At 46.4% G+C, this 27,076-nt stretch overlaps 1 protein-coding gene across 1 annotated transcript in view; it reads right to left on the bottom strand.

Annotated features, from left to right (window-relative positions):
• The window catches only part of CRHR2 (corticotropin releasing hormone receptor 2), a 151,837-nt gene that overhangs the window by 22,658 nt on the left and 102,103 nt on the right, over positions 1 to 27,076 (bottom strand). Inside the window, exons 6-7 of the mRNA XM_040352237.1 lie at positions 20,484 to 20,637; positions 663 to 723 (exon numbers count right to left, since the gene is read on the bottom strand). Coding sequence (XP_040208171.1) covers positions 663 to 723; positions 20,484 to 20,637 — 215 coding nt within the window. The remainder of the gene's footprint in view (positions 1 to 662; positions 724 to 20,483; positions 20,638 to 27,076) is intronic.

Here is a 27,076-nt window from a genome sequence, read left to right as displayed (position 1 = left end):
AGATAGATAGATAGAAAGATAAAGATAGATATAGATAGATGAAGGTACAGTACTTACTCAGAGGCAGGAGGGACTGGATGGATGGATATCAGACTCCATCTTTCCTTTCTGTTTGGCTTTAGCTTGAATCTTCCCGCCCACATCCCTTAGGCAGCAGAACAGTGTCTGTCGGGAAGAGTGGGCGGGGCAGATACAGGAGGAGAGGAGGTGGAAGAGTAGAAGCAGCTCCTCTCCTCTAACTGGTCGTGTGGGCAGCAGGGGGTGGGGAGAAATGTCAGAGCTGGCTGTGATACGCCCAGCTCATCTCTCTCTGGGGGATCTCTGCTATTAGGTAAACTGGGCGTCCCCTCTCGGCCTGCAACCCCTTGGTACACCCCTGGGGAGATGTGACATGCGGCCCGCCGAGGGCTGTTCGTTGTTCCGCAACCGGCCGCCGCGGCCCACCGGCATATGCCCGGTTTTCCCTATGGCCAGTCCGGGCCTGTCCGTGACACATCTGTGTCTGCATACAACCTCCTATATCCTTCTCTCAGTGTCCTAACAATGTACTGGAGCCAGAAGACCTGGCTGTGCTGTCTGGCAGGGGGGTTCTGGATCACAAGACTGGAATTACCGTAAACGTTCTTTGGCAGATAAAACAAGTTCAGCTTTAAACCACTTACTGTTCGTTTTCATTGCACAGCTTTCCGATGGCCCAGGCGATTATTATCGGGCACGGGATACCTGCGCAAAAACACAAACACAGCCAGAATCACTAAGGAGGACCTTTCAGAAACTTCACAAGTCTGCGCGATTACATTCCTGACTTCACAATATACAGCAAGAGATAAAAGCTCCACCTTTCATCATTACAAAGCCATCCTGGAACTCCAGTCCAGTGAATCTCATGAATGTCATCAGTCTGCTGCAGGCAGGAGGAAGCATTTCCGCAGTCTCCTCTCCGCCAATGACCAGACTGTAAATTGTAACATTGTAGCAAATAAAAGCAGCAAGAGAATCATTTTTTTTTTTTAAATCTTCCCCTTTGATTATTACAAAGCCATCCTCGAGCTCCACGCCAGTGACTTTGCCTAGGCTTTTATGATGTCATCAGTCTGCTGCAGGCAGGTGGAAAGCATTTCCTCAGTCTCCTCTTCCCGCAGTGATCAGACAGCAACATTGTAACTTTGTAGCAAGTCACAGCAGCAAGAGAATCAGTGTTTCAGAAAATCTTTAACTTTGATCATTACAAAGCCATCCTTGAGCTCCACTCCAGTGACTTTGCCTAGGCTTACAGTGGTGATCGAAAGTTTGGGCACCCCAGGTTAAAATTTGTATTAATGTGCATAACGAAGCCAAGGAAAGATGGAAAAATCTCCAAAAGGCATCAAATTACAGATTAGACATTCTTATAATATGTAAAAAAAAAGTTAGATTTTATTTCCATCATTTACACTTTCAAAATTACAGAAAACAAAAAAATGGCATCTACAAAAGTTTGGGCACCCTGCAGAATTTATAGCATGCACTGCCCCCTTTGCAAAGCTGAGACCTGCCAGTGTCATGGATTGTTCTCAATCATCGTCTGGGAAGACCAGGTGATGTCAATCTCAAAGGTTTTAAATGCCCAGACTCATCTGACCTTGCCCCAACAATCAGCACCATGGGTTCTTCTAAGCAGTTGTCTAGAAAACTGAAAGTGAAAATAGTTGTCGCTCACAAAGCTGGAGAAGGCTATAAGAAGATAGCAAAGCGTTTTCAGATGTCAATATCCTCTGTTCGGAATGTAATTAAGAAATGGCAGTCATCAGGAACAGTGGAAGTTAAAGCAAGATCTGGAAGACCAAGAAACAGAACAGCTTGCAGGATTGTGAAAAAGCAATTTAAAACCCACGTTTGATGGCACGATCCCTCCAGAAAAAACAACCGTGTGAGGGGGTCCTCCCACACAGCCCGCCCTACCTGCTCCGCTTTGAAGCCCAACGAGGCAGAGGGACTCCCTATAAGGGAGTGAGAGGATCTAGCCCGCTCAACCAGCCCCGTTAGTCCTTCGCCTCTCTTTTTTTTAGAGACCGCGTGGTCAAAGTGCGTGCGTGTTAACCCAATTTCGAGTGCGTGTAAGTGTGGTGGTTTTTGTGGGAGGGGGGTGGGCGTACTAAGCGCAGGCTTACCTCGCATAGCACACCCACCGGGAGCCGGGCTGAGACCACCAAACTCAATTTACATGTAGCCGAGACCGGGATCCGAACCCCTAGCTGCAGAGGTGAATGGCTTGTCAGTGCAGTGCCAATCGCGTTGAGCCACCTTAGCTCCCCCCAAAAAAAATGAGCACTTTTGAATTCGAACGTTCGAGTCCCATAGACTGCAATGGGGTTCTAAATGTTCGCGCGAACGTTCGGTCCGTTCGAAGGTTCTGGTGCAAACCGAACGGGGGGGGTGTTCGGCTCATCCCTACTCTGCATTGCACACAGTTGCAGGGCGGTTGCAGTGTGGCCCCATTGATTTAAATGGGCCATGTTTGGTGGCATTTTCTTTTTTGTTGCAAAGCATTGTGGCCAGGGCATGTGTACAGACCTGGGTGGCTGCATGCCCAAGTTTAGTTTGGCAGTCAGTGGCGGAAAAACTGCAGCGTAAGCGTCTGCTTTGACCATCCCCCGAGTGAGCGACTCCTAAAAGTCATTAAAAAACAGCAATTTCCAGCCCTATTATTTGAGATTTATTGTAACATTTCCTAAAAACTTTCTAGAAGAGATCACAGATTGGGTTGAGAAATGATCTTGGCGAATGTTCTCCTCAATCTGGCAAATTTGCTTTTCAAAGGAAATATCACACGGCGCCCTACGCGTTTCGTGCCAAACTCATTTCCTTTTCTGCTTCCAGAACGTCGTCTGATCAGGACTGAAGCTTTCTGTTTGATTTAAGGCATTGAAGTTTAATCTCTAGTTTAAAACTGAGACTTTACATTCCTTTAGAAAATACTTTTAGTACTGAGCATTAAAGGGGTTGAAATATATATATTTTTTTAATAAAAAAACATGTCATACTTACCTCCCCTGTGCAAGTGTCCCCGATCCCCCTCTTCTGGGGTCCCCCGGGGGCGCTCCTGGCTCCTCCTCTTCTTGAGTGCCCCCACGCATAGCCGCATTACATGGGGACACCCTGACTCCAAATTATCCAAATGTTTTTTTTTTTTGGATTTTCAAACTTCTCTTGTGATTTTCAAATTTTCATTCTTTCGAATTTTCAAATTTCAGATTTTCATTCTCTCAAATTTTTGTTCTTTATGAAAATTTGTTTTCCAAAATATTCATTAAACGGTCTTTCGCTAATTCAGATGAAAATCAAAAAAACAAATTCCATGGAGCCCCCCCCCCGCTCAAAATGTTTTTTGTTTTTTCGGATTTTAGAATTTTCGTTCTTTCGAATTTTTAAATTTCAGATTTTGGTTCTCTCGAATTTTTGATCTTTTTGAAAAATGTGTTTTCCGAAATATTCATTAAAGTTTTTCCGCCAATTCGGATGAAAAACTAAAAACACATTCCATGTTTTTTGTTCTTTTGGATTTCCGATCTTATTATTTTCTGAATTTCATTGTTTCGAATTTTCACATTTCTGGTTTTCATTCTCTCAAATTTTTGTTCTTTTTGAAAATTTTCAGAAATATTCATTAAGGCTAGGTTCACACTGCTGCGAATTCAAAATCGCGGTAAAATCGCGGCTGCGGTTTTGCCGCGATTTTGCCGCGATTTAAGAGACATCTGTGCAGGGTTCAATGTAAATCGCGGCCCGAAATCGCAAAAAGTAGTACAGGAACTACTTTTTGAAATCGGTGCAGCGCCGCAGATGCGGCGTCGCACCGATTAGGACGGTGGCATTGCCGGCAAATGCCGCCGATTTGAGGTGCGATTTGACATGTGAAATCGCATCTCAAATCATACCAAATCGTACCCAGTGTGAACCTGGGCTTAATGTTTTTTTGCTAATTCGGATGAAAAATGAAAAACAAATTCCATGGAGCCCCCTCTCTCCGGCTCCAAATTATCCAAATGTTTTTTGTTCTTTTGGATTTCCAAATTTTCGATCTTTCGGATTTTCAGATTTCAGATTTTCATTCTTTCAAATTTTTTATTTTTTTTGATAAATTTGTTTTTGTAAATGTTTGTTAAACGGGTTTTTCACTAACTGCGTTTCCGAGTTTTTTGTTCGATTTTTGTTCTTTTGAATTCTCAAATTTCGGATTTTTGTTCTCTCCAATTTTTTTGTTCTTTTTGAAAATTTGTTTTCCGAAAGGTTCGTTAAATGGATTTTCGTGAATTCGGATGAAAAACTAAAAACAAATTCCATGGAGGCGCCCCCCCCCCCCCCCCCGGATCCAAATTTTTCAAATGTTCTTTCTGATTTTCGATCTTATTTCTGGATTTTCACATTTTCGTTCTTTCAAGGATTTTCGAATTTTCAATCTTATTTTCGAATTTTCAAATTTCGGATTTTCGTTCTCTCAAATTTTTTTGTTCTTTTTGAAAATTTGTTTTCGGAAAGGTTCGTTAAACGGATTTTCGCGAATTCTGATGAAAAACTAAAAACAAAATTCCATTAACCCCCCCTCGGATCCAATTTTTCCAAATGTTCTTTCTGATTTTCGATCTTATTTCTGGATTTTCAAATTTTCGTTCTTTCAAGGATTTTCGAATTTTCAATCTTATTTTTGAATTTTCAAATGTTTGTTCTCTCTAATTTTTTCATTCTGATTTTCGCGAATTCGGATGAAAAGCGAAAAACAAAATTCCATGGAGTCCCCCCCCCGGATCCAATTTGAGAATCCTTTGGATTCTCAAATTTTCGTATTTTCTATTTTATTTTCGGATTTTCAAATTTTCATTCTTTCGAATTTTCTAATTTTAGATTTTCGTTAAATTCAGTAAGCGTTTTTTTGCCAATTCGCATGAGAAAACTAAATACAAATTCAGAACGAAACGAATTGCACACGTCTAAGGCCGCGTACACACGATCGGTCAAAACCGATGAAAACGGGCTGAAGGACCGTTTTTAACGGTCCAAACCGATCGTGTGTGGGCCCCATCGGTCAGTTATCCTTCGGTCAAAAAAAAGAGAACTTGCTTTAAAATTGAACCGATGGACGCCTAACTGATAGGTCAAAACCGATCGTTAGTATGCAAAAGCATCGGTCAAAAGGCCGCGCATGCTCAGAATCAAGTTGACGCATGCTTGGAAGCATTGAACTTCTTTTTTTTCAGCACGTCGTTGTGTTTTACGTCACCGCGTTCTGACACGATCAGTTTTTTAACCTATGGTGTGTAGGCACATCAAACCATCAGTCAGCTTCATCGGTTAACCGATGAAAACGGTCCATCAGTCCGTTTTCATCGGTTATGACCGATCGTGTGTACGCGGCCTAACGCGCATTAACGTATGCATCACTGCAACAAACCATATCGCAAAAAAGGTACGTTTCAGCCCTTTACATCTGCTTTAATTGCGCCGCTCTTATGCCTCCGATGTTTTCCCAGCTGGAAGCTCTTGAGTTCCGAATGATTAGAAGCCGTACATTTTTTCTGAGAGCCTCCGCCGCTCCATATGGCGATCATCAAGTCACGCTCGTTATTGTGCATTTTATCGAGCGGATTATACAGATGGTGGAATTTTGCGTTGCTCTAGCACTCTGGCTCCATTAAACACACAATCACCAAGTAAGTTTTCAATCTGCACCGCGCCGACTCGCCCCCGCCCCCTCCCGCCGCCGCCGAGCGCTTCCTGCTCCAAGGCTATGCTCCGAACATGCCGCCGGTCATAAACACGCTGATCCATCCCGAGCCTCGATGCACAGCTGTTTATCTGGACGCAACTCACTTTGATATAATGAAAGCGGATTTTATAGAACATATCGCCAAATTTAATTATGCCTTCAACACTTCCCCATGGATTCACCGATGACGGCAATGGGAAATGATTGAGTTTATCGCTTTGTTTCTATTCCATTGTTGACTATATCTGATTTAAAAAGAAAACAAAACACAGCTCTGTTTTTAACCACTTTAGGCTGGGTTCACACTACTGCGAATTCAATTGCGGATTCGATCCGTTGCGATCGCTCAAATTCGCAAATCATTTCACTAACATAGTTTTCCATGAGTGCCGTTCACATCAATGCGTTGCGAATCCAAGCTGCGTTAAAAAAGGGTGCGTGCGAGTTTGATCCGTGTGAGATGCGAATTCAGCTCTCTAGACTGGCATTCCCTGAAATGGCGGCCGCGAAACACGGAAAACCGTGAAATCATGCTAAAATCTCATGATTTTTAATTCGCAGCAGTGTAAACCTAGCCTCAGCCCCTGAAGAATTGGCTGCCTAATGATCGGAATATTATTTTTTTATGATTCGGCACTGCGTCGCTTTAACTGACAATTGCGCGCTCGTGCGAGGTGGCTCCCAAACAAAATGTATGTCCTTTTTTTCCCCACAAATAGAGCTTTTTTTTTGGTGGCATTTGATCACCTCTGCGGTTTTTATTTTTTGCGCTATAAACAAAAAAAAAAAGCGACAGTTTTGAAAAAAAAAAAAGCTATATTTTTTACTTTTTGCTATAATAAATATCCCCCCAAAATGTATAAAAATGTAAAAAAAAAATATAGCGTATATTGATTGGTTTGCGCAAAAGTTATAGCGTCTACAAAATTGGGGTTTTATGGCATTTTTATTATATCATTTTTTTAGGGCATTTTTATTATAATTTTTTTTTTTTACTAGTAATGGCGGCGATTTGCGATTTTTATTGAGACGGCGATATTGCGGCGGACACATCAGACACTTATGACGCTATTTTGGGACCATTCACATTTATACAGCGATCAGTGCTATAAAAATGCACTGATTACTGTGTAAATTACACTGTCAGGGAAGGGGTGAGGAAGGGGTTAAGTGTGTCCTAGGGACTGATTCTAACTGTGGGGGGGCTGGGCTAATCACTGCTCCCTGCCAGCAGACGATCAGTGTCCTGTCACTAGGCAGAACAGGGAAATGCTTTGTTTACATAGGCATCTCCCCGTCCTGTCGCTCCGTGACACGATCAAGGGACACAGGCGGACATAGAGTCTGTGGGTCCCGGAGCACGGGGCGGGGGAGCGCGCGCCCGCTAGGCGGTAGTTTCAAAGCAATGTACAGCTACGTTGCTTTGCCTGCCCATGCCATTCTGCCAACGTAAATGTACGTTAGGCAGTCGGCAAGTGGTTAAAGAGCATATAAAGCAAACTTTTTTTTTGCCTGTACCAAAAGTCAGGGCCGTCTTAATAGCATCATGGGCCCCTGGGGAAAATAATGCTCTGGGGCCCCTATAATGATGACAGTGCAGGTAAACAGACATTAAGTAGGTAGAAGGCAGACTGCCTCCCCTTTTCATCTATGACTCTCAGTGCCATCATGGGGCCTCTAATTTCAGGGCAGGGTGGGCTCAAGGACCAGCTGCTTTGGGTAAAGTGCAGAGGCCCCCCATGCAGCTGGGGCCCCTGGGCAGTGCCCAGGTGTGCCCTCTCATTAAGACAGCCCTGCCAAAAGTAATGCATAAGTGAGCATTACTTTTTTATAAACTTACATAGGTCATTTAAATTTCATATATTGGTAGAGTAACTCTTCCTCTATAGCAGGGGTCTCCAAACTTTCTAAGCAAAGGGCCAGTTAACGATTGTTTCAGACTTTAGGGGCACCAGACTGTGGCCGGTGGGATTAGAAAACACGCTGGCATTATTGGGAGTAAACAATGCCCCATCATTGGTTTTAGTGGGATAAACAGTGCCCCATTGTTGGTATCAGTAAGAGGAATGGTGCTCCTTTGTTGGAGGAGTCTGTTGGAGAAATAGTGTCCCATCATTGATATCAGTAGAAGGAATAGTGCCCCATCATTGGTGTCTATGGGAGGAATAGTGCCCCATTACTGATATCAGTGGGAGAAATAGTGCCCGATTGTTGGTATCATGGAGAGAAATGGTGTGAAATAATATATAAAGTTGCGCTTATTAACAATAAACACTAAAGATAGTGCTCTTAAAAGTCCAATTTAGCGACACAAGCTGAGTGAAGACACCAAATAATCAGATGAATGAACATCAAACGAAAGTGTTTGTGTGGGAAAAAAAAACCAATAAGGTCAGGATGGGCTCTTACCCCAAGTCATGGACCCTCTTATATGGAAGGTCAAATAGGCGTTTGGATATCTCAGCTGTATCCATGGGAGGTATAGTGCAGATGACGTGTCTCTCACAACCTTCCAAGCAAAGGGCCATGTGACGGTATCGGTATGATATCCCCGTCAACGTTCCCTTCTTCCCATAACGACAATCACCCCAATATTCCACGAGGAGGGATATCCCTGGAATCGCCCAGAAAGCCACACATGAGACAAGCTTACTGCTGGAACAAGACAGAGTTTTAATGGTAAGAAACCAGAGCTTATATGTGGTTACAACTGTTACAATGACAAATCTCCGCCCCCCCTCACACAGTGGGGGGTCTTCAATACAGCTCCTTTGAAATAAAGATATTTCTTTGAACTACTCAGTAGCTAGCCGGGTCGGCACCGCATATAGAGAGATAATTATCACAATGAAGCAATCAGCATAATTAACACAAGCCACTTATCTAATCACAGTAACCAGTAAACACAGGGCTAAAACAATTAACATTTGAAACAGGGCTAGCTGCAGAAGAGTAACTACAATTAACAGCCTTAAACAAGCAGGGAGGATTAACCTGAAGCATATAGGTAAAAAGTCCATCACAATGGCCCCCCTTCTTCTCCCTGCTCCGGCAAACCCGGTTGGACCTTCCCTGGTCCAGTAGGGTTGACGGGTTCAGAGCTTTTAGTCCGAGGTTAACTCCGTTTGGCATGACTGACCTCCCTTGACAACTGCTCCCGACTCAGGTATGCCACCGGGTCGTCAGATCACACGCCGGTCAGTCCCCAAGTCTTTGTGCGATCTGCAGAGTCACCAGAAGTCAGTGTGAAGATGGCGAATGGGTCTGTGCGCCGCCATCTAGGTGTCCCGCTATGGGAGGGGCAGGTTATGGCTCTGAAGTGACAATCACAGGAGATTCATAAAAAGAAAAAGTTATATTTGTTGAAGTGCTGTAGCACTGGTGCTCAGAGTCCGGGGGGGGGGGGGGGAGAGGGGACTCAGAGCCCCATAAGGTCAGCCACCCCCTGCTCCCTCCGCAGCCGCCGGTTCTCCTCTTTGAGCTTCTCCAGCTCCATCTCCAGTTCATGGAGCCTGGGGGGGTCAGCCCGCTGTGACCTCAGGTGGTTGTTCTCCTCCTCCATGCGGCTTATGCACTCCTCCAGCTCCATGTACTCACGGATCAGATCCTGCTTGCTCATGTCCTGCAGGCTCTCCACGTGGTCCTTCATCATCAGGAACTGGGTGGGGGTGTAAGGGGCCACCGGTGGGCCCTTGGCGAACATCTCGGCCCGCATCTGGGATGCCCGCTGTGACTCCCTCTCCTCCAGTCGCTTCTTCTCCTCCCAGGTCCGCTGGTTATATGACTTCCAGGACCTCTTCTTCTTGGAGGTTAGCTGGCGGTGCCTCTTTCTGCCCAGCTCCCTCCAAGGCCCCTCCGGCTCATGGCTGTCGCCCATGACCAGCTGACAATGGTGTTCCCTGTTGTCCGTAATAACAGATTGTACCATGAGGGCTTCGTAAGGGGTGCCCAATGGTTCTTCCTGACCCAGCTCCTGGGGATCCCAAGCCGAGTCTACACAATGGGCTGCTGCTGGTGGGCGGTACCCAGGTTGAGACCAATTTGACCTGGTGTTGTCATTCATGGGGCAATTCTGCTTGAAGTGACCCAACTGTTTGCACCGGAAGCAGCGTTGTTCGTTGTCCTCCTGGCGTGGGTAGCGAGGGCTATATGTCATCGGTCTGTTAGGCGGTTGGTATCTAGCGGTTGGTGGGTGTGAGGGCGCCGTTGGTTGTGGGGGTTGTACCCGTGGTGTGACCTGGTTTGTCTTGCGAGTATCCGCATATTCATCCGCCAACTTCGCGGCCTCTGGTAGAGTCATGGGCCTGCGATCTCTCACCCAATCCTTGACGTCCGTCTGGATGTGATTGTAAAATTGCTCCAGGAGCATTAGTTGCAAAATGTCCTCTGCGGTGGTGGCCTGGCTGCTGTTAACCCAGTTAGAGGCCGACAGGGACAGCTGGCATGCCCATTCTGCGTAAGAGTCTTTCGTGGTTTTGCGTGAGTCCCTGAACTTCTGTCGGTGGGACTCTGGGGTTACTGCATAGCGAGCCAGGAGCACTTCTTTAACCCGGGCGTAGCTATGGATATCCTGATCTGGCACGGTCCGGAACGCATCAGAAGCTTTGCCTGACAGTTTGCCTGACAATATTGCAACCCAGTCTCCTCTAGCTATTCGGTGCAGGTTACATTGTCGCTCAAAATCCGCCAGGAAGTTATCAATCTCACAGTCCTTTTCATCAAAAGCTTTAAAAGCGCTAAACGGAATCTTCCTTGCGTCTGCTGTGCTGTACTCACTGTTCGTAGAAGGTGTGGCCGCTTGTTGGACTGCTGCCAGTTTTAACTGTAGCTCTGCGTCCCTTATTTGTTTATCCTTCTGTAGTTCTGCGTCTCTTATTTCTTTATCCTTCTGTAGTTCTGCGTCCCTTATTTGTTTAGCCTTCTGTAGCTCTGCGTTTACTAACATGTCCATCACTTTCAGTACCACATCTGGCGTTGGGTTCGGGCCGAACCACGCTAGCTTCTCTCTCATTAGCTTGTTGGCTGGCGATTCCTCCTCCTGAATCACTGGTGTCTCCATCTCTTGTACTGCTGGCGTTGCTGCAATCCCGTCCTCCTGGTCTAGCTCCATTGATTCTGCTATGATGACCCGCTTGGTTTTGTTGCTAGCAACCAACTCCAGTGCCCATCAATGCAGCCTGATCACTGGGGCAGGTTACATGGGGTGTAGATGGGGGTCAGCTAGGGGTGTCAGGGTCTCTCACCTCAGTGATCTCAGCAAAGCAGGTCTTTGCACGCCATGGCCTCCTGGGGGGAGGGGGCTAATGCTCCTGGTCCTGGGTCAAGTTGCAGGCAGCGCCCAGCCCTGCGTCCCGACTCCCTGGCACGCCCTGCCTCTGCCTGCTTCCAAGAATCCAGTCCCAGGAAGTTGTAGTTTCCTCTGCGCTGCTCTGATTTCCACCCACCGGGAGCTTTAAGCGTGGACTACAACTCCTGGTATGCAACAGCTAGTAGTCGGCCCGACTTCCAAGATCAGAATAAAAAATAAAAGGGTAACGGGCATTTTGAACATAAGTTAGGGTGGCCTGGGAGGCAATTGCCACCCTGCTCCCCTGCCCAGCCCTCCCCTGGTGACACCAGATATGAAGGCTAAAAGAATGGAAGCCTGCTCTGCAAGCATTTAAAGCCAATGAAAGGGGAGAGAAAATTATCCAAAGATGGTCCAGTGACAACTGTCAATGCTTTCTGGACTCCCACATGGTGGGGATTACCCGGTGCGGGGAGGGAGACCACCGTCAAAACTGTGTAGCATGTGGCATTGGCATCACTGTGAAGTATTAATTGAAATATGTGGCATTGGGCACGGGCACTCATACTTTCCACTCTTATATATTTGTGCGAGAACAAGTTTTCTGTCTTCTACCTAATAGACCTCAAATGGTCTTCCCAGAAAGGTGGAGGCTGATTTAGCCTCAAAGTGGGGCCTACTCTATCTACATTACCGGCCAAGATTTTGGAATGGGATGAGCTCACATAAGTTTCTTGATCAGATTTCCACCAACTTTGGCCAATCAGCGTAGCATATGGCAATGATGTCATCATAAAGACCTAATTGAAATAGGTGACATAGGGCATGGGTACGCCTATAGTTTCCACAAGGCTTTTATCTTTTATGGATTTGTGCTTTGCCTGAACAAGTCTTCTCTCCTACCTAATAGACCTCAAATTGCCTTCAACAAATCCTTCCAAGACCCGAGAATTGAATGTCTTTTGTGTTGCACACCTGAGGTCAGATCGATCATTTCTGTAATCCTCGTTACTCTCAGCCTTCGATTTCTATTTTAGTCACCTCTACTTACTGAATCAGCGTGGGTTTGTTCAACAATACATTTCTCCGCACTTCTGATGCATGCATCTCCAACATTGGTGGGCTCATATGTGGCTTTTGTTCAGATAATATAATAGATGCCAGGATTTTGAAATGGGATGTCCACCAGTGTAGCCAACCGTCTGTATTTTTATGGACAGTTCGTAAAAACGGGCACTTTTTTCCCCCGTTCGTAAATGTCCGTGGTTGTGGGAATTTGGCAGTAAAAATAGCCGAGATCGGTTCTGCTTGGAACTGCACATGGAGATTGGAGGCAGGGGGTGATTGGAGGCAGGGGGTGATGGTGGCTGCAGTGGCACCGCAGAGGGGGATGGAGGCAGGGGGCAATGGAGGCAGGGGGAGATTGGAGGCAGGGGGAGATTTGAGGCAGGGAGTGTTAGGGGGTGATTGGAGGCAGGGGGTGTTGGTGGCACCGCAGAAGGGATGGTGGCACCGCAGAGGGTGGAGGATGGGGACAGGGGTTGTTGGTGGCACCGCAGAGGGGGATGCAGGCAGGGGACGATGGAGGCAGGGGGTGATTGGAGACAGGGGGCCTGGGGGAGATTGGAGGCAGGGGATGATTGGAGGCAGGGGGCAATGGAGGCAGGGGGAGATTGGAGGCAGGGAGTGTTAGGGGGTGATTGGAGGCAGGGGGTGTTGGTGGCACCGCAGAGGGGGATGGGGCAGAGGGTGGAGGATGGGGACAGGGGTTGTTGGTGGCACTGCAGAGGGGGATGCAGGCAGGGGACGATGGAGGCAGGGGGTGATTGGAGACAGGGGGCCTGGGGGAGATTGGAGGCAGGGGGTGTTAGTGGCAGGGGATGATTGGAGGCAGGGGGCAATGGAGGCAGGGGGAGATTGGAGGCAGGGGGAGATTTGAGGCAGGGAGTGTTAGGGGGTGATTGGAGGCAGGGGGTGTTAGTAGCAGGGGGTGATTGGAGCAGGGCTGTGGAGTCGGAGTCGGAGTCGAGGAGTCGGAGTCGGGGGAAATTTTGGGTACCTGGAGTCGGAAGCCGGAGTCGGCAAACAATGCACCGACTCCGACTCCGACTCCTACTAAATTTAGATTGGAATAAAAAAAAAAAAAAAAAGCAAGTTTAAATGTCCCAATTCACAAAAAGTTATAATTAATGACTTCTCTACTGTAAGAATAAAGACCAATGCATGCAGTGCCTCACGTAACCGCAAAACGAACACGTTAAGTGACCGTGAAGAAGCATGGTTTTCATGTGCTTCACTATATGGCACGCAACGCACAATTAGGAGCTGCAATACTTATACTTTCCATAGTGTTGTGTTCTGCTTTTACAGGGAACGCATGTTAGAGAACCAGTAAGTGTCCAAATAAAAAAATTCCATATAAAGCACTAAAAGAAGTTGAAAAGTATGATCGCTCATCAAAACTTACTGTTGAAGAAGCCATCCTTGTTTATCCAGAGATCGTTAGTGATGTGACCAGAATAGTTACTGCAATGCCACCCACCCAAGTCAGTGTCGAAAGATTATTTTCAGCCCTAAAAATAATAAAGCCCTGGTTCACACTGGGTACGATTTGGAACGATTTGAGATGCGATTTGACATGTCAAATCGCATCTCAAATCGGCGGCAATTGTCGGCAATGGCACTGTCCTAATCAGTGCGACGCCGCATCTGCGATTTCAAAAAGTAGTTCCTGTACTACTTTTTGCGATTTCGGGCTGCGATTTACATTAAATTGTGGCCGAAATCGTGGCAAAATCGCAGCTGCGAAATCGCGGTAACATTGTGCATTTTACCGCGATTTTGAATTCGCAGCAGTGTGAACCTAGGCTCAGTCTGACTTAAGAGCTTCTATGAAAGAGGATCTGGCAGAGGCAATTCTCTTCCTTAGAACTCTACATTGAATTGATTTGCATTTGCTAAGCCTATAATTACATTTCAAGATTAATATAAACCATTTCTAGGTTTTACAGATTTTGTTTTTGGTTCATTATAGATAAGCTTTGTTTTTGTTCTAAAACAACCAAATAATGTGGTTTGTATTTTTGAACTGGTAAAAATCCTGTTCCTGATGTTTATGCCTGCTGCTACTATCCAGCCACTTGATTGTTTTCATTGTGTTTGTCTTTTGCTTAAACTGTGCAATACAGTAGACTGTTGGCTTCCCAGCCAGTAGTCCTGTGGTAGGTTGCGTTTCTTTCCCTCAAGGAAAGTATAAAATACATTCGCATATTAATACAGAGGAGTCGGAGTCGGGGAGTCGGAGTCGGAGTCGGAAGTACATAAAACTGAGGAGTCGGAGTCGGAGTCGGAACATTTATCTACCGACTCCACAGCCCTGGATTGGAGGCAGGGGGCAATGGAGGCAGGGGGAGATTGGAGGCAGGGGGAGATTTGAGGCAGGGAGTGTTAGGGGGTGATTGGAGGCAGGGGGTGTTGGTGGCACTGCAGAGGGGGATGGTGGCATCGCAGAGGGTTGGGATGGAGACAGGGGTTGTTGGTGGCACTGCAGAGGGGGTGAAGGCAGGGGGAGATTGGAGGCAAGGGGGGATTGTGGCACCGCAGAGGGGGGCGAAGGCAGGGGGTGTTGGTGGCAGAGGTGGGTGGGGGCAGGGGGTGATGTGACTAAATAATTTGCCCTTATTATATCGAAAATAACAAAAATATGTTTTCATACCTTAATATCTCCCTTAAATCACATTGCTATTTGCCCAGCGTACTTGTTTGTAGCCTAAATACTGAAATTTGCACCTACATTTTTTAAATTTAGTAACTTCTGTGAAATGTCAGTAAAAACGTGGCTGCGACAGTAAATTTCGGGTGTCGTGCCAGTAAATTTCAATCTGGTAGGTTGGCAACACTGATGTCCACCAAGCATGTGTAGGTTTGGTTAGGTGTCCTTAAACCTACGGCTATATAATGTATTTTAGGCGTGGAGTCAGATAATCCAGGAACAATCAAAGATGTCACTAGCACACCATGTTCAACCAAAAAAATAATGTTTCATAGTCACTAATGCCGCGTACACACGGTCGTTTTTCGGCATGAAAAAAAATGACGACATTTTTTCAACATGATAAAAAACTAAGTTTTTCTAACTTCATCATTAAAAACGATGTTGCCCACACACCATCGTTTTTGAAAAATTATGAACAAAGCGCGGTGACGTACAACACTTACGACGGCACTCTAAAGGGGAAGTTCTATTCGCCTTTGGGCTGCTTTAGCTGATTCCGTGTTAGTAAAAGACGGTTCACGCTTTTTTGTCTGTTACAGCGTGATGAATGTGCTTACTCCATTATGAACGGTAGTTTTACCTGAACGAGCGCTTCCATCTCATAACTCGCTTCTGGGCATGCGCGAGTTTAAAACGTCGTTTTTGCCCACACACGATCATTTTTTACATCACGAAAAACGACATTTTGAAAAACGACATTAAAAAATGCAGCATGTTCGATTTTTTTTTTTGCCGTTTTTCAGAAGATGAAAAACGATGTGAAGCCCACACACCATCATTTTAAATGACGTTTTTAAAAACGTAATTTTTCATGCCGAAAAATGATCGTGTGTATGCGGCATAAGGATCTCTTTCTCAGACAGCAATGACCTGATGTTTTTGCTGCCCAAGACAGAGGTCCTTATTGGCCTTTAGGCTGGGTTCACACTGCGACTTGAAGTCCGACATGTGTCTGACTTCAAAAAAGGGTCCAGAACTTGTTTGGGCTTCAGGCGTTCGGCGTCAGGCGTTTTGGAGTGGAGATGTGAACCATCTCCATAGAGAATAATGTATTTTTTCCCCTCCAGCGTTTATAGCTTCAGGCTTCAGGCTACAAAACGCTCAGGTGTGAATGCAGCCTTAAAGATTGTAGGAGGAGTTTTCATTCTCCTCTGACTGTGCTATGAGGCTGCATGACCCTTGACCCTCTGGTTGGCCCTGTGCTGATCACATGCACCCTCCCAAAATAATGAAATAAACTCTCTAGCAATACACACCGAACTGAGTATTTGCAGAGTGCCCTCAAGGCTCTGTTTTATCAGGAGATGGATTGGGGACAGTAAAAGAAGGGGAGAATAAAAGAAGACAGGATCAATTAGCCTTTTTACACAATGCAGAAGAATAACCCCTTAGGTTCCACAGTGAGTATAACAAGCATCACAGACTGATTTTTACAGTTGTGGGTTTAGTATTTCTTCAAGGGCATATTCCGGGAAGACCCCTTCTTTAACCACTTGCTTACTGGGCACATATACCCCTCTCCTGCCCAGGTGAAATTTCAGCTTCCGGCACTGCGTCGCTTTAACTGACAATTGCGCAGTCGTGCGACGTGGCTCCCAAAAAAAATTGATGTCCTTTTTTCCCCACAAGTAGAGCTTTCTTTTGGTGGTATTTGATCACCTCTGGTGTTTTTATTTTTTGCGCTATAAACAAAAAAAAAGCGTAAATTTTGGAAAAAAAAATCAATATTTTTTACTTGTTGCTATAATAAAAAGCCCATTTTTTTTAAAAAAAAACTTTTTTTTTCTCAGTCTAGGCCGATACGTATTCTTCTACATATTTTTGGTAAAAAAAAAAATAGCAATAAGCGAATGGTTTGCGCAAAAGTTATAGCGCCTACAAAATAGGGGACAGAATTAATATTTTTTATTATTTTTTTTTTTACTAGTAATGGCAGCGATCTGCGATTTTTATCGGCACTGCGACACTATGGCGGACACATCGGACACTTTTGACACATTTTTGGCACCATTCACATTTATACTGCGATCAGTACTATAAATTTGCACTGATTACTGTATAAATGTGACTGGCATTGAAGGGGTTAACACTAGGGGGTGAGGAAGGGGTTAAATGTGTGCCCTGCATAGTGTTTCTAACTGTGGGGGAAGGGGACTGACTGGGGGAGGTGACCGATCTATGTCCCTATGTACAAGGGACACAGATCGGTCTCCTCTCTCCCTGACAGGACGTGGATCTGTGTGTTTACACACACAGATCCCCATCCTTGTCTGTGTAACCGCCGATCACGGGTGCCTGGCGGACATCACGGTCACCAGGCACACGCATCGGCATCTCAGTGATGCAGCGTGCGCCCCCCAGTGGCTGGAGGCCGTATATAGACGGCCTCCCGGCAATTAAGATCCACACTGCGGCCGTATAACGCCGCACGGCCGTCAGGAAGTGGTTAAGTACCAAATAATTCCCTGAGAATATTCTCCGCTCCGCTGGTTTAAAATGGTATTTGTAACAAATAGAGAAAAAATGTAATTGGTTCATCTTCACGTCTCCAGAATCCATAATCACTGCATTCAGCGGGCCAATAAAATAAGTTCGGAGAATGAAAAATGATCGGAAAGTGCTTAATGCGTTTTTGAAATGCGCTCATTCTTGGAGGTGACGGTCCAGTTCAATTATAGAGAAGCAATTGGGACGGCATTCATTTTGGGATATTAAAAAAGTAAATGAATAGGATTAAAAATTGCTTTCCTAAATAATGTGCTTAAAGGGGAATGATATCTAATAGCCAGATTCAGAGAGGTTTACGCCGGCGTATCAGTAGATACGCCGTCGTAACTCTGAATCTGCGCCGTCGTAAATTTAAGTGTATTCTCAAATTGAGATACACTTAAATCTAGCTAAGATACGACGGCCTGCGCCGTCGTATCTTAGCTGTCTATTTAGGCCGGCCGCTAGGGGCGTGTACGCTGATTTACGGCTAGAATGCGTAAATCAGCGAGATACGCCTATTCACGAACGTACGCTTGCCCGTCGCAGTAAAGATACGCCGTTTACGTAAGGCGTTTTCAGGCGAAAAGTTAGTCCAACAAAAAGCTGGCCCAGCCAATGTTAAGTATGAACGTCGGTCCCGCGTCAAATTTTTACGCCGTTTGCGTAAGTCGTCCGTGAATGGGGCTGGGCGTAATTTACGTTCACGTCGAAACCAATGAGTCTTTGCGGCGTAATTTGGAGCATGCGCACTGGGATACGTCCACGGACAGCGCATGCGTCGTTCGATAAAAACGTCATTTACGCAGGGTCATGCTTTATTTACATAAAACACGCCCACCTCTTCACAATTTGAATTAGGCGCGCTTACGCCGGCACATTTACGCTACGCCGCCGTAACTTCGGACGCAAGTGCTTTGTGAATACAGCACTTGCCTCTCTAACTTACGGTGGCGTAGCTTATATGAGATACGCTACGCCTGCCTAACGTTAGGCGCGTCTTTTTGAATCCAGCTATAAATCTTCAGGCAGACCTGGAAATGTCTTTTGTGTTATGGTTTTATCATTTATTTTCACTAAATAAATAATTTTATATTTTATTAATTTATCATTTATTTTCACTAAACTTCTTCGCGGAAATAATTTTTTTTCTATACATTTCCTGTACGTCAACCACTTGCCGACCGCCGCACGAACATTTACATCGGCAGAATGGCACGGACAGGAAAATAGCATATATACGTCCCTTTAAAATTGCCGCTGTGTGGGCGCACGCCCCTGCCGCGAGTTTCATGACCGTGCCCATGGGACCCACGGACTCGATGTCCGCCGGTGTTCCGCGATCGTGTCATGGAGCTGCAGAACGGGGAGATGCCTATGTAAACAAGCATCTCCCTGTTCTGCCTAGTGACAGGACACTGATCGTCTGACTCCACTCATTGGAAGCAGCGATCAGTGACGTGTCACATGTAACCACGCCCCCTCACAGTTAGAATCACTCCCTAGGGCACACTTGACCCCTTGATCGCCCCCTAGTGGTTAACCCCTTCACTGCCAGTCACATTTACACAGTAATCAGTGCATTTTAATATGCTCCCTATCATTCTTGAGCAGTGATGAGTGGCTCAGGGCCGATCCTAGGCAGGGTGCACAGGGTGCATTGCACCCAGGCGCCTGCAGAGGTGGGGGCGCCAAACATCTAACAGACTCTCTAACAGAAGCCCTCTCTGTGTCCATCACATAGGCCCCCCTCCAGGTCCCAATAAAGTACTCTGCTTTTCTTCCTGTAATTTGTTTACTGTTAAGAGATCATGTAAGGATCCCAGGGTAATGAGGACTTTGTAGGGGAGCATCTCTGTGGTTGAGTCATTGCCATAGAAACATTTGTAAAGGGGAGGAGTTAGTAAAATGACCACGCCCATGTGGGGACGCCAGAAATATTTCTGCACCCAGGCGCCTGTGACCCTAGGATCGGCCACAGAGTAAAGTAATTATTCTTCTCTATTAGATTCGATTCCCTCCAGACATAATGAGTATTATATTCTTTATATGTTGGACTGGTGGGGGGGCGCACTTTATTTTTATTTTTTTTGGCCAGCCCAGTTTTTAACTTCACCCCCAAAGGATTTGGCTGCCAAATGACCAGGCCGCTTTTTTGCGATTCTGCACTGTGTCGCATTAACTGACAATTGCGCGGTCGTGCGACGTGGCACCCAAACAAAATTGATGTCCTTTTTTCCCCACAAATAGAGCTTTCTTTTGGTGGTATTTGATCACCTCTGCGGTTCAACATTTTTTTGCGCTATAAACAAAAATAGAGCGACAATTTTAAAAAAAGTGAATATTTTTTACTTTTTGCTGTAATAAATATCCCCCAAAAACATATATATAAAAAAAAAAATTTCCCTCAGTTTAGGCCGATACGTATTCTTCTACATATTTTTCGTAAAAAAAAATCGCAATAAGCGTTTATTGATTGGTTTGCGCAAAAGTTATAGCGTCTACAAAATAGGGGATAGTTTTATGGCATTTTTATTAATATTTTTTTTTTTACTAGTAATGGCGGCGATCAGCGATTTTTTTCATGACTGGGACATTATGGCGGACACATCGGACAATTTTGACACATTTTTGGGACCATTGTCATTTTCACAGCAAAAAGTGCTATAAAAATGCACTGATTACTGTGAAAATTACAATTGCAGTTTAGGAGTTAACCACTAGGGGGGCGCTGTAGGGGGTTAAGTGTGACCTCATATGTGTTTCTAACTGTAAGGGGGCGGGGCTGGACGTGTGACGTCATTGATTGTCTCCATATATCAGGGAACAGACGATCAATGACACTGCCACTGTGAAGAACGGGGAAGGTGTGTTTACACACACCTCTCCCTGTTCTTCAGCTCCTGTGACCGATCGCGGGTACCGCGGGCGCATTCACGGAGCTTCGGACCGGGTGGCGCTCGCTCACGACCCACGGCTGGGCTCTTAAAGGCGACGTACAGGTACGTGATTGTGCCCAGCCGTGCCATTCGTTAGGCGGTCCTTATGTGGTTAAGGAGGGTTGGGCTCCCTCCAGTCATCTGCCCTTCATCTATCCATCAGAATACATGTGCTCCCCACTGTGGAATTACAACCACCCACTCATGTTTTTGAGACAATCCCTACAAAACAATTGTATGGAAGAGGCTTACACCATCCTATGAAGAGGAAGACCCATTTGCGCAGCTTGTCCGTGGAGTAGGTCATCACTATGGCAGTATGGAGGTAACAGCCTTCCACAAACATCCAGAAGAAGTTGGTGACCACAAAGTAATTGTAAATCGTTGTTATACATCGACACCAGATCTGGAAGAGAAGACGGGAGTTGCATTTAACCACTTAAGCCCCGAGCCTCTTTCTGAGATTTGTTGTTTACAAGTTAAAAACATTTTTTTTTTGCTAGAAAATTACTTAGAACCCCCAAACATTATACATTTTTTTCCCAAACACCCTAGAAAATAAAATGGCGGTCGTTGCAATACTTTCTGTCACACCGTATTTGCGCAGCGGTCTTACAAGCGCACTTTTTTTTAAAAAAATGCACTTTTTTTAATTAAAAAATAAGACAACAGTAACGTTAGCCCAATTTTTTTTTATGTGTGAAAGATAATGTTACGCCAAGTAAATTGATACCCAACATGTCACGCTTCAAAATTGCGCCTGCTCGTGGAATGGCGACAAACTTTTACCCTTAAAAACCTCCATAAGCGACGTTTAATAAATTCTACAGGTTGCATGTTTTGAGTTACAGAGGAGGTCTAGGGCTAGAATTATTGCTCTCGCTCTAACGATCGCGGCGATACCTCACATGTGTGGTTTAAACACCGTTTTCATATGCGGGCGCTACTCACATATGCGTTCGCTCAGTGGGACGGGGCGCATTCAAAATTTTTATTATTTTTTTCTTATTTATTTTACCTTTTATTTTTTACACTGTTCTTTTAACAAAAAAAAAAAATGTGTCACTTTTATTTATATCACAAGGAATGTAAACTTGTAAATCCCTTGTAACAGAAAAAAAAAAAGCATGACAGGTCCTCTTAAATATGAGATGTGGGGTCAAAAAAACTCACATCTCATATTTACACTAAAATGCAATAAATAAATAAATAGTAATAAAAAAAAAAAAAATGCAAAAAAAAGATCTATGGGTGGAAGTGATGTTTTGACGTCGCTTCTGCCCTGCTATGGTATGGAGACAGGCGGGGGGCCATCTTCCTCTTACTCATCTCCATACCCAGCCACATCAAGGACCCGATCGCCTCCGCCGGTACCAATGACTCCGGTAAGTGGAGGAGGGCAAGGGAGAGCGGCTGGCCCCTCTCCTGCCGCCGATAATGGTGATCTTGCAGCGAATCCGCCGCAGAGATCACCATTATCGTAAACCGGCCTGCCACCTGAAGATGAGGATACCGGGGGTTATGGCAGCTAGCTGCTACCATAACAGAGATATATCCCTCTTCAAAGTGCCAACGTATATAGTCGTGCGGCGGTCCGGAAGTGGTTAATAAGTCGTCGGGTTCATTTAAACACAAAAAAAAGCCTAAAACCAATGGCTGGTCGGTAAGTTGAATCTTTGGTTTTGATTGACATGCGTCGCCCTTCCATGTGCTCCTTGCTGCAAAGGCCAGTTATAGGTGGGGGAAGGGTCCACCAGCCTAAAACAAATGCAGCCATTACAATTAAAGGTTTGGTAAGTTGCAATATTTGTCATTTTTGGTTTATCCGCTTGCCTAACGCAGATATACATCGGCAGAATGGCATGGGCAGGCAAAGCAACATATATATACATTGCTTTGAATCCTGCCCCCTAGCGGGCGCACGCCCACCGCGGTCTCCGTGACCGTGGTACCCTGCGGACTCGATGTCCCCCGGTGTCCCACGATCGTGTCACGGAATGGCAGAACGGGGGGATGCCTTTGTAAACAAGGCATCTCCCCAGGGGAGGGCTGGGCCAGGGGGCAGGGTGGCAATTGCCTCCCAGGCCACCCCAACTTATGTTCAATATGGCCTGCTACCATTTTGTTTTTTATTCTGGTCTAGGAAGTTGGGAAGGGGGCACGGCCATGGTGACCGACCACTAGCTGTTGCATTCCGGGAGTTGTAGTCCTTGCTCAAGCTCCAAGTGGGTGGAAAACAGAGCAGCGCAGAGGAAACTACAACTGCCTGGGACCGGATTCTTGGAAGCAGGCAGAGGCAGGGGGTGCCAGGGAGTCGGGATGTGGCGTGCAAGGACCTGCTCAGCTGAGATCACTGAGGTGAGAGACCCTTTACACCCCTAACTGACCCTCCATCTTCCCCCATACACCCCATGTAACCTTCTCCAGTGATCAGGCTGCATTGATGGGCACTGGTGAGGCTTCATCGAAAAAACAGGTGGGCCATGGATGGTGAGCTGATTCGGCGGTTCAGTGGGCCACTTGACTGGACTTGCCCCCTAGACCTAAGGCTGCCAGCCCTCACCTGCATCTCCCTGTTCTGCCTAGTGACAGGACACTGATCGTCTGCTTCCTCTCATTGGAAGCCGCGATCAGTGACGTGCCACACGTAACCACGCCCCCTAACAGTTAGAATCACTCCCTAGGACACACTTAACCCCTTGATCGCCCCCCTAGTGGTTAACCCCTTCCCTGCCAGTCACATTTACACAGGAAGCAGTGCATTTTTATAGCACTGATCGCTGTATAAATGTGAATGGTCCCAAAATGGTGTCAAAAGTGTCCAATGTGTCCACCATAATGTCGCAGTCAGGAAAAAAAAAATCACAGATCGCCGCCACAACAAGTACAAAAAATGTTTTATAATAAAAATGCCAGGGCTCCGGATAGCGTGGCACCCACAGTGGTGGGCATGGAAAGCACTCTAGGCCCCGACATGGATGGTGCCCACAAGTATAGCGACATGGCTGCTTTCCGATCCTCTCGCTTGATCTAGCAGCTCCTGGTCTTTGGCGCCAGACACACTCACAAGTCTCACGCAGCAGACGGGGACTCCCCCCCCTTTGTCTTCGTCGAAATTTAAAAAAGTTACGTCGTTTGCGTAAGTCGTCCGTGAATGGGGCTGGACGTCATTTACGTTCACATCGAAACCAATGACGCCCTTGCGACGTCATTTGAAGCAATGCACACTGGGATATTTTACGGACGGCGCACGCGCAGTTCGTTAGGCGCGGGGACGCGCTTCATTTAAATGATACACGCCCCCTACCCGCCGAATTTGAATTCCGCCGCGTGATTTACGCTACGCCGCCGCAACTTTACAGGCAAGTGCTTTGTGAATAAAGCACTTGCCTGGAAAACTTGCGGCGGCGTAACGTAAATCGGATACGTTACGCCGCCGCAGACATACGCCCAGTGGACAAGAATCTGGGCCTATATTTTTTTTTATAGCGCAAAAAATATAAACCGCAGAGGTGATCAAATACCACCAACAGAAAGCTCTATTCCTGGGGGGGGGGGGAAAGACGTAAATTTTGTTTGGGAGCCACGTCGCACGACCGCGCAATTGTCAGTTAAAGCGACGCAGTGCCGAATTTGCAAAAAGTGGCCCGGTCATTTGGCAGCGAAATCCTCCGGGGGCTGAAGTGGTTAATATCACTTTAAACTTATTTTTTTAGCCCTATATCCCGGGAAGGGTTGATTGTTTTGCGTTTCATCACATGTCCTTTTACCCAAAACTAAAATACAAAGAAACCAATTACCGGTTCTTTTCTTTCCACCAAACTAACTTCTTTTTGTAAAGCCCATTATCTGTTCTCAGTCCTTTATCTATTCTATCATCCGAACAAAAGCCACACATGAGCCCACCAATGTTGGAGACGCGTGCATCAGAAGTGCGGAGAAATGTATTGTTGAACAAACCCACGCCGATTCGGTAAGTAGGGGTGACGAAGACTGAAGGCTGAGAGTAATGAGGATTACAGAAATGATGTCTCTGACCTCAGGTGTGCAACACAAAAGACACCCAGTTCTCGGGCCTTTGAAAGGTTTTGTTGGAGGCCATATGAGGTCTATTAGGTAGAGAAGAGAAAACTTGTTCAGGCAAAACACAAATCCATTAAAGATAAAAGTCTTGTGGATACTATAAGAGAGTCCATGCCATATGCCACACATTTCAATTAAGACTTCACAGTGACATCATTGCCACATGCCACGCTGATTGGCCAAAAGTTGGTGGAAACCCAATCATCAAACCTATATGACAGCCTTTCTCAACCTTCTCCAACACAGAGGAACCCTTGTAATGTCTTTCTGGTCTCAAGGATCCCATGATACATTGGTGTGATGGTCAGTGGGAAGAATTACCCCTTACTAAAGCCAAACAGATCCAGTGGCGGGTAGTGCTCAAAATGTTTGAGGGGGCGCAAACAAATGAAAAAAACAAAAAAAAAAAACAATTGCAGCCTCACTGTGCCCATCAAACGCAGCTACTGTGCCCATCAAACGCAGCCACTGTGCCCATCAATTGCAGCCACTGTGCCCATCAAACGCAGCCACTGTGCCCATCAAACGCAGCCACTGTGCCCATCAAATGCAGCCACTGTGCCATCAATTGTCGCCGCTGTGCCATGCCATCAATTGTCACCACTGTGCCATGCCATCAAACGCAGCCACTGTGCCATCATTTATCACCACTGTGCCCATCAATTGTCCCCACTGTGCCATGCCATCAAACGCAGCCACTGTGCCATCAATTGTCGCCACTGTGCCCATTAATTGTCACCACTGTGCCATGCCATTGTCACCAGTGTGCCATCAATTGTCGCCACTGTGCCATCAATTGTCACCACTTTGCCATCAATTGTCACCACTGTGCCATCAATTGTCACCACTGTGCCATGCCAAACGCAGCCACTGTGCCATCAAACGCAGCCACTGTGCCATGCCATCAAACACAGCCACTGTGCCATCAATTGTTACCAATGCGCCATCAATTGTCGCCACTGTGCCCATCAATTGTCACCACTATGCCCATCAATTGTCGCCACTGTACCATCATTTATCGCCACTGTGCCCATCGATTGTCACCACTGTGCCATGCCATCAAACGCAGCCACTGTGCCATCAATTGTCGCCACTGTGCCCATTAATTGTCACCACTGTGCCATGCCATTAAATGCAGCCACTGTGCCATCAATTGTCACCACTGTGCCATCAATTGTCACCACTGTGCCATGCCAAACGCAGCCACTGTACCATCAAACTCAGCCAATGTGCCATGCCATCAAACACAGCCACTGTGCCATCAATTGTTACCACTGTGCCATCAATTGTCGCCACTGTGCCCATCAATTGTCACCACTGTGCCCATCAATTGTCACCACTGTGCCCATCAATTGTAGCCACTGTGCCCATCAATTGTCAATGTAAAATGCTGCCAGATTGCCCCCTCCCCGCCCGACACTTACCTTTCTGGGGTCAGCCATCCTCCTTCCACCGTCCCTCGATGTCTTCTCCCGCCCTTGATGATGCTTCAGCCAATCAGGTTACCAGTAACCAGAACCGGTAAACCTGATTGGCTGAGACGCCTGTCAGTGTTAACCAGGGAATGCACATCCCGTGCGTCCCCTGGTTAATTATTTGGAAGCCGATTACAGCCGCTGGCTCTGATAGGCACTTCCAAAGCCAACCAGCTGCCGTTATTCAGATGGTCGGCGCTCACCATACTGGGCCGCAGCGACAATACACAGATTCATGCAATGCATGAATCTGTGTATTGTATTCAGTGGTGGTGCAGGAGCGAGAGGGGGCGGCGCTCCTGCACCCTCTATGGACCGCCACTGAACAGATCATTGGTGTCAGTGAGAACTTATCGTGCTGCTCATTGCTCGTGGAATCCTGGTTGAGAAACTGTGCTATATGAGCTTGTTGGGCATCCCATTCCAAAAACACAAGCATTACCCGCTCAAGGACCGCCGCAACACAGATTTACGTTGACAGAATGGCACAGACAGGCAAATGGTACGTCCCCTTAAATTGTGTGGTCGCGCGCTCGCGACCCTGTCGTGAGCTCCGTGACCGTGCCCTCGGGACCCGCGGACTCAATGTCCGCCGGTGTCCCGCAATCGTGTCGCGGAGCTAAAGAATGGGGAGATGTCATTGTAAACACAACATCTCCCCATTCTTCCTAGTGACATGTCACTGATCGAATCCTCCCTCTCATCGGAAGCAGCGATCAGTGATGTGTCACCACGGGGCTCCCTCCTTCCCTGGCCACTGGGCTAATAGAAGAGAGGAGCGGGGCCTCGCGCATGCGCAGAAGGGTTCCCGGCGTGAAACCCAAAGGCTACACTGCCGGGCTCCCTTACCCGCAATGGCGGCGGCAGTGTAGCCTTTCAGCTTCACGCCGGGAACCCTTCTGCCGACATCGCTGGACTCCATGACAGGTAAGTGTCCATTTAATAAAAGCCAGCAGCTGCAGTGTGTATAGCTGCTGGCTTTGAATCCCCCCCGGACCTCCTCTTTAACTTCTTCCAAGCCCCCTAGTGTTAAAACCCTTCACTGCCAGCGTAATTTTTACAGTAATCGGTGCATTTTTATAGCACTGATCCCTGTAAAAATTACAATGGTCCCAAAATGGTGTCAAAAGTGTCCGATGTGTCCGCCATAATGTCGCAGTCATGATAAAAATCGCCGATCGCCGCCATTACTAGTAAAAAAAAAAAAAGATTAATAGAAATGCCATAAAACTATTCCCAATTTTGTACACGCTCTAACTTTTGCGCAAACCAATCAATATACGCTCA

This window comes from Rana temporaria, chromosome 5, assembly GCF_905171775.1.
Source record: "Rana temporaria chromosome 5, aRanTem1.1, whole genome shotgun sequence".
In the NCBI taxonomy this organism is placed as follows: domain Eukaryota; kingdom Metazoa; phylum Chordata; class Amphibia; order Anura; family Ranidae; genus Rana; species Rana temporaria.
This window is presented reverse-complemented; position numbering and strand designations above follow the sequence as displayed.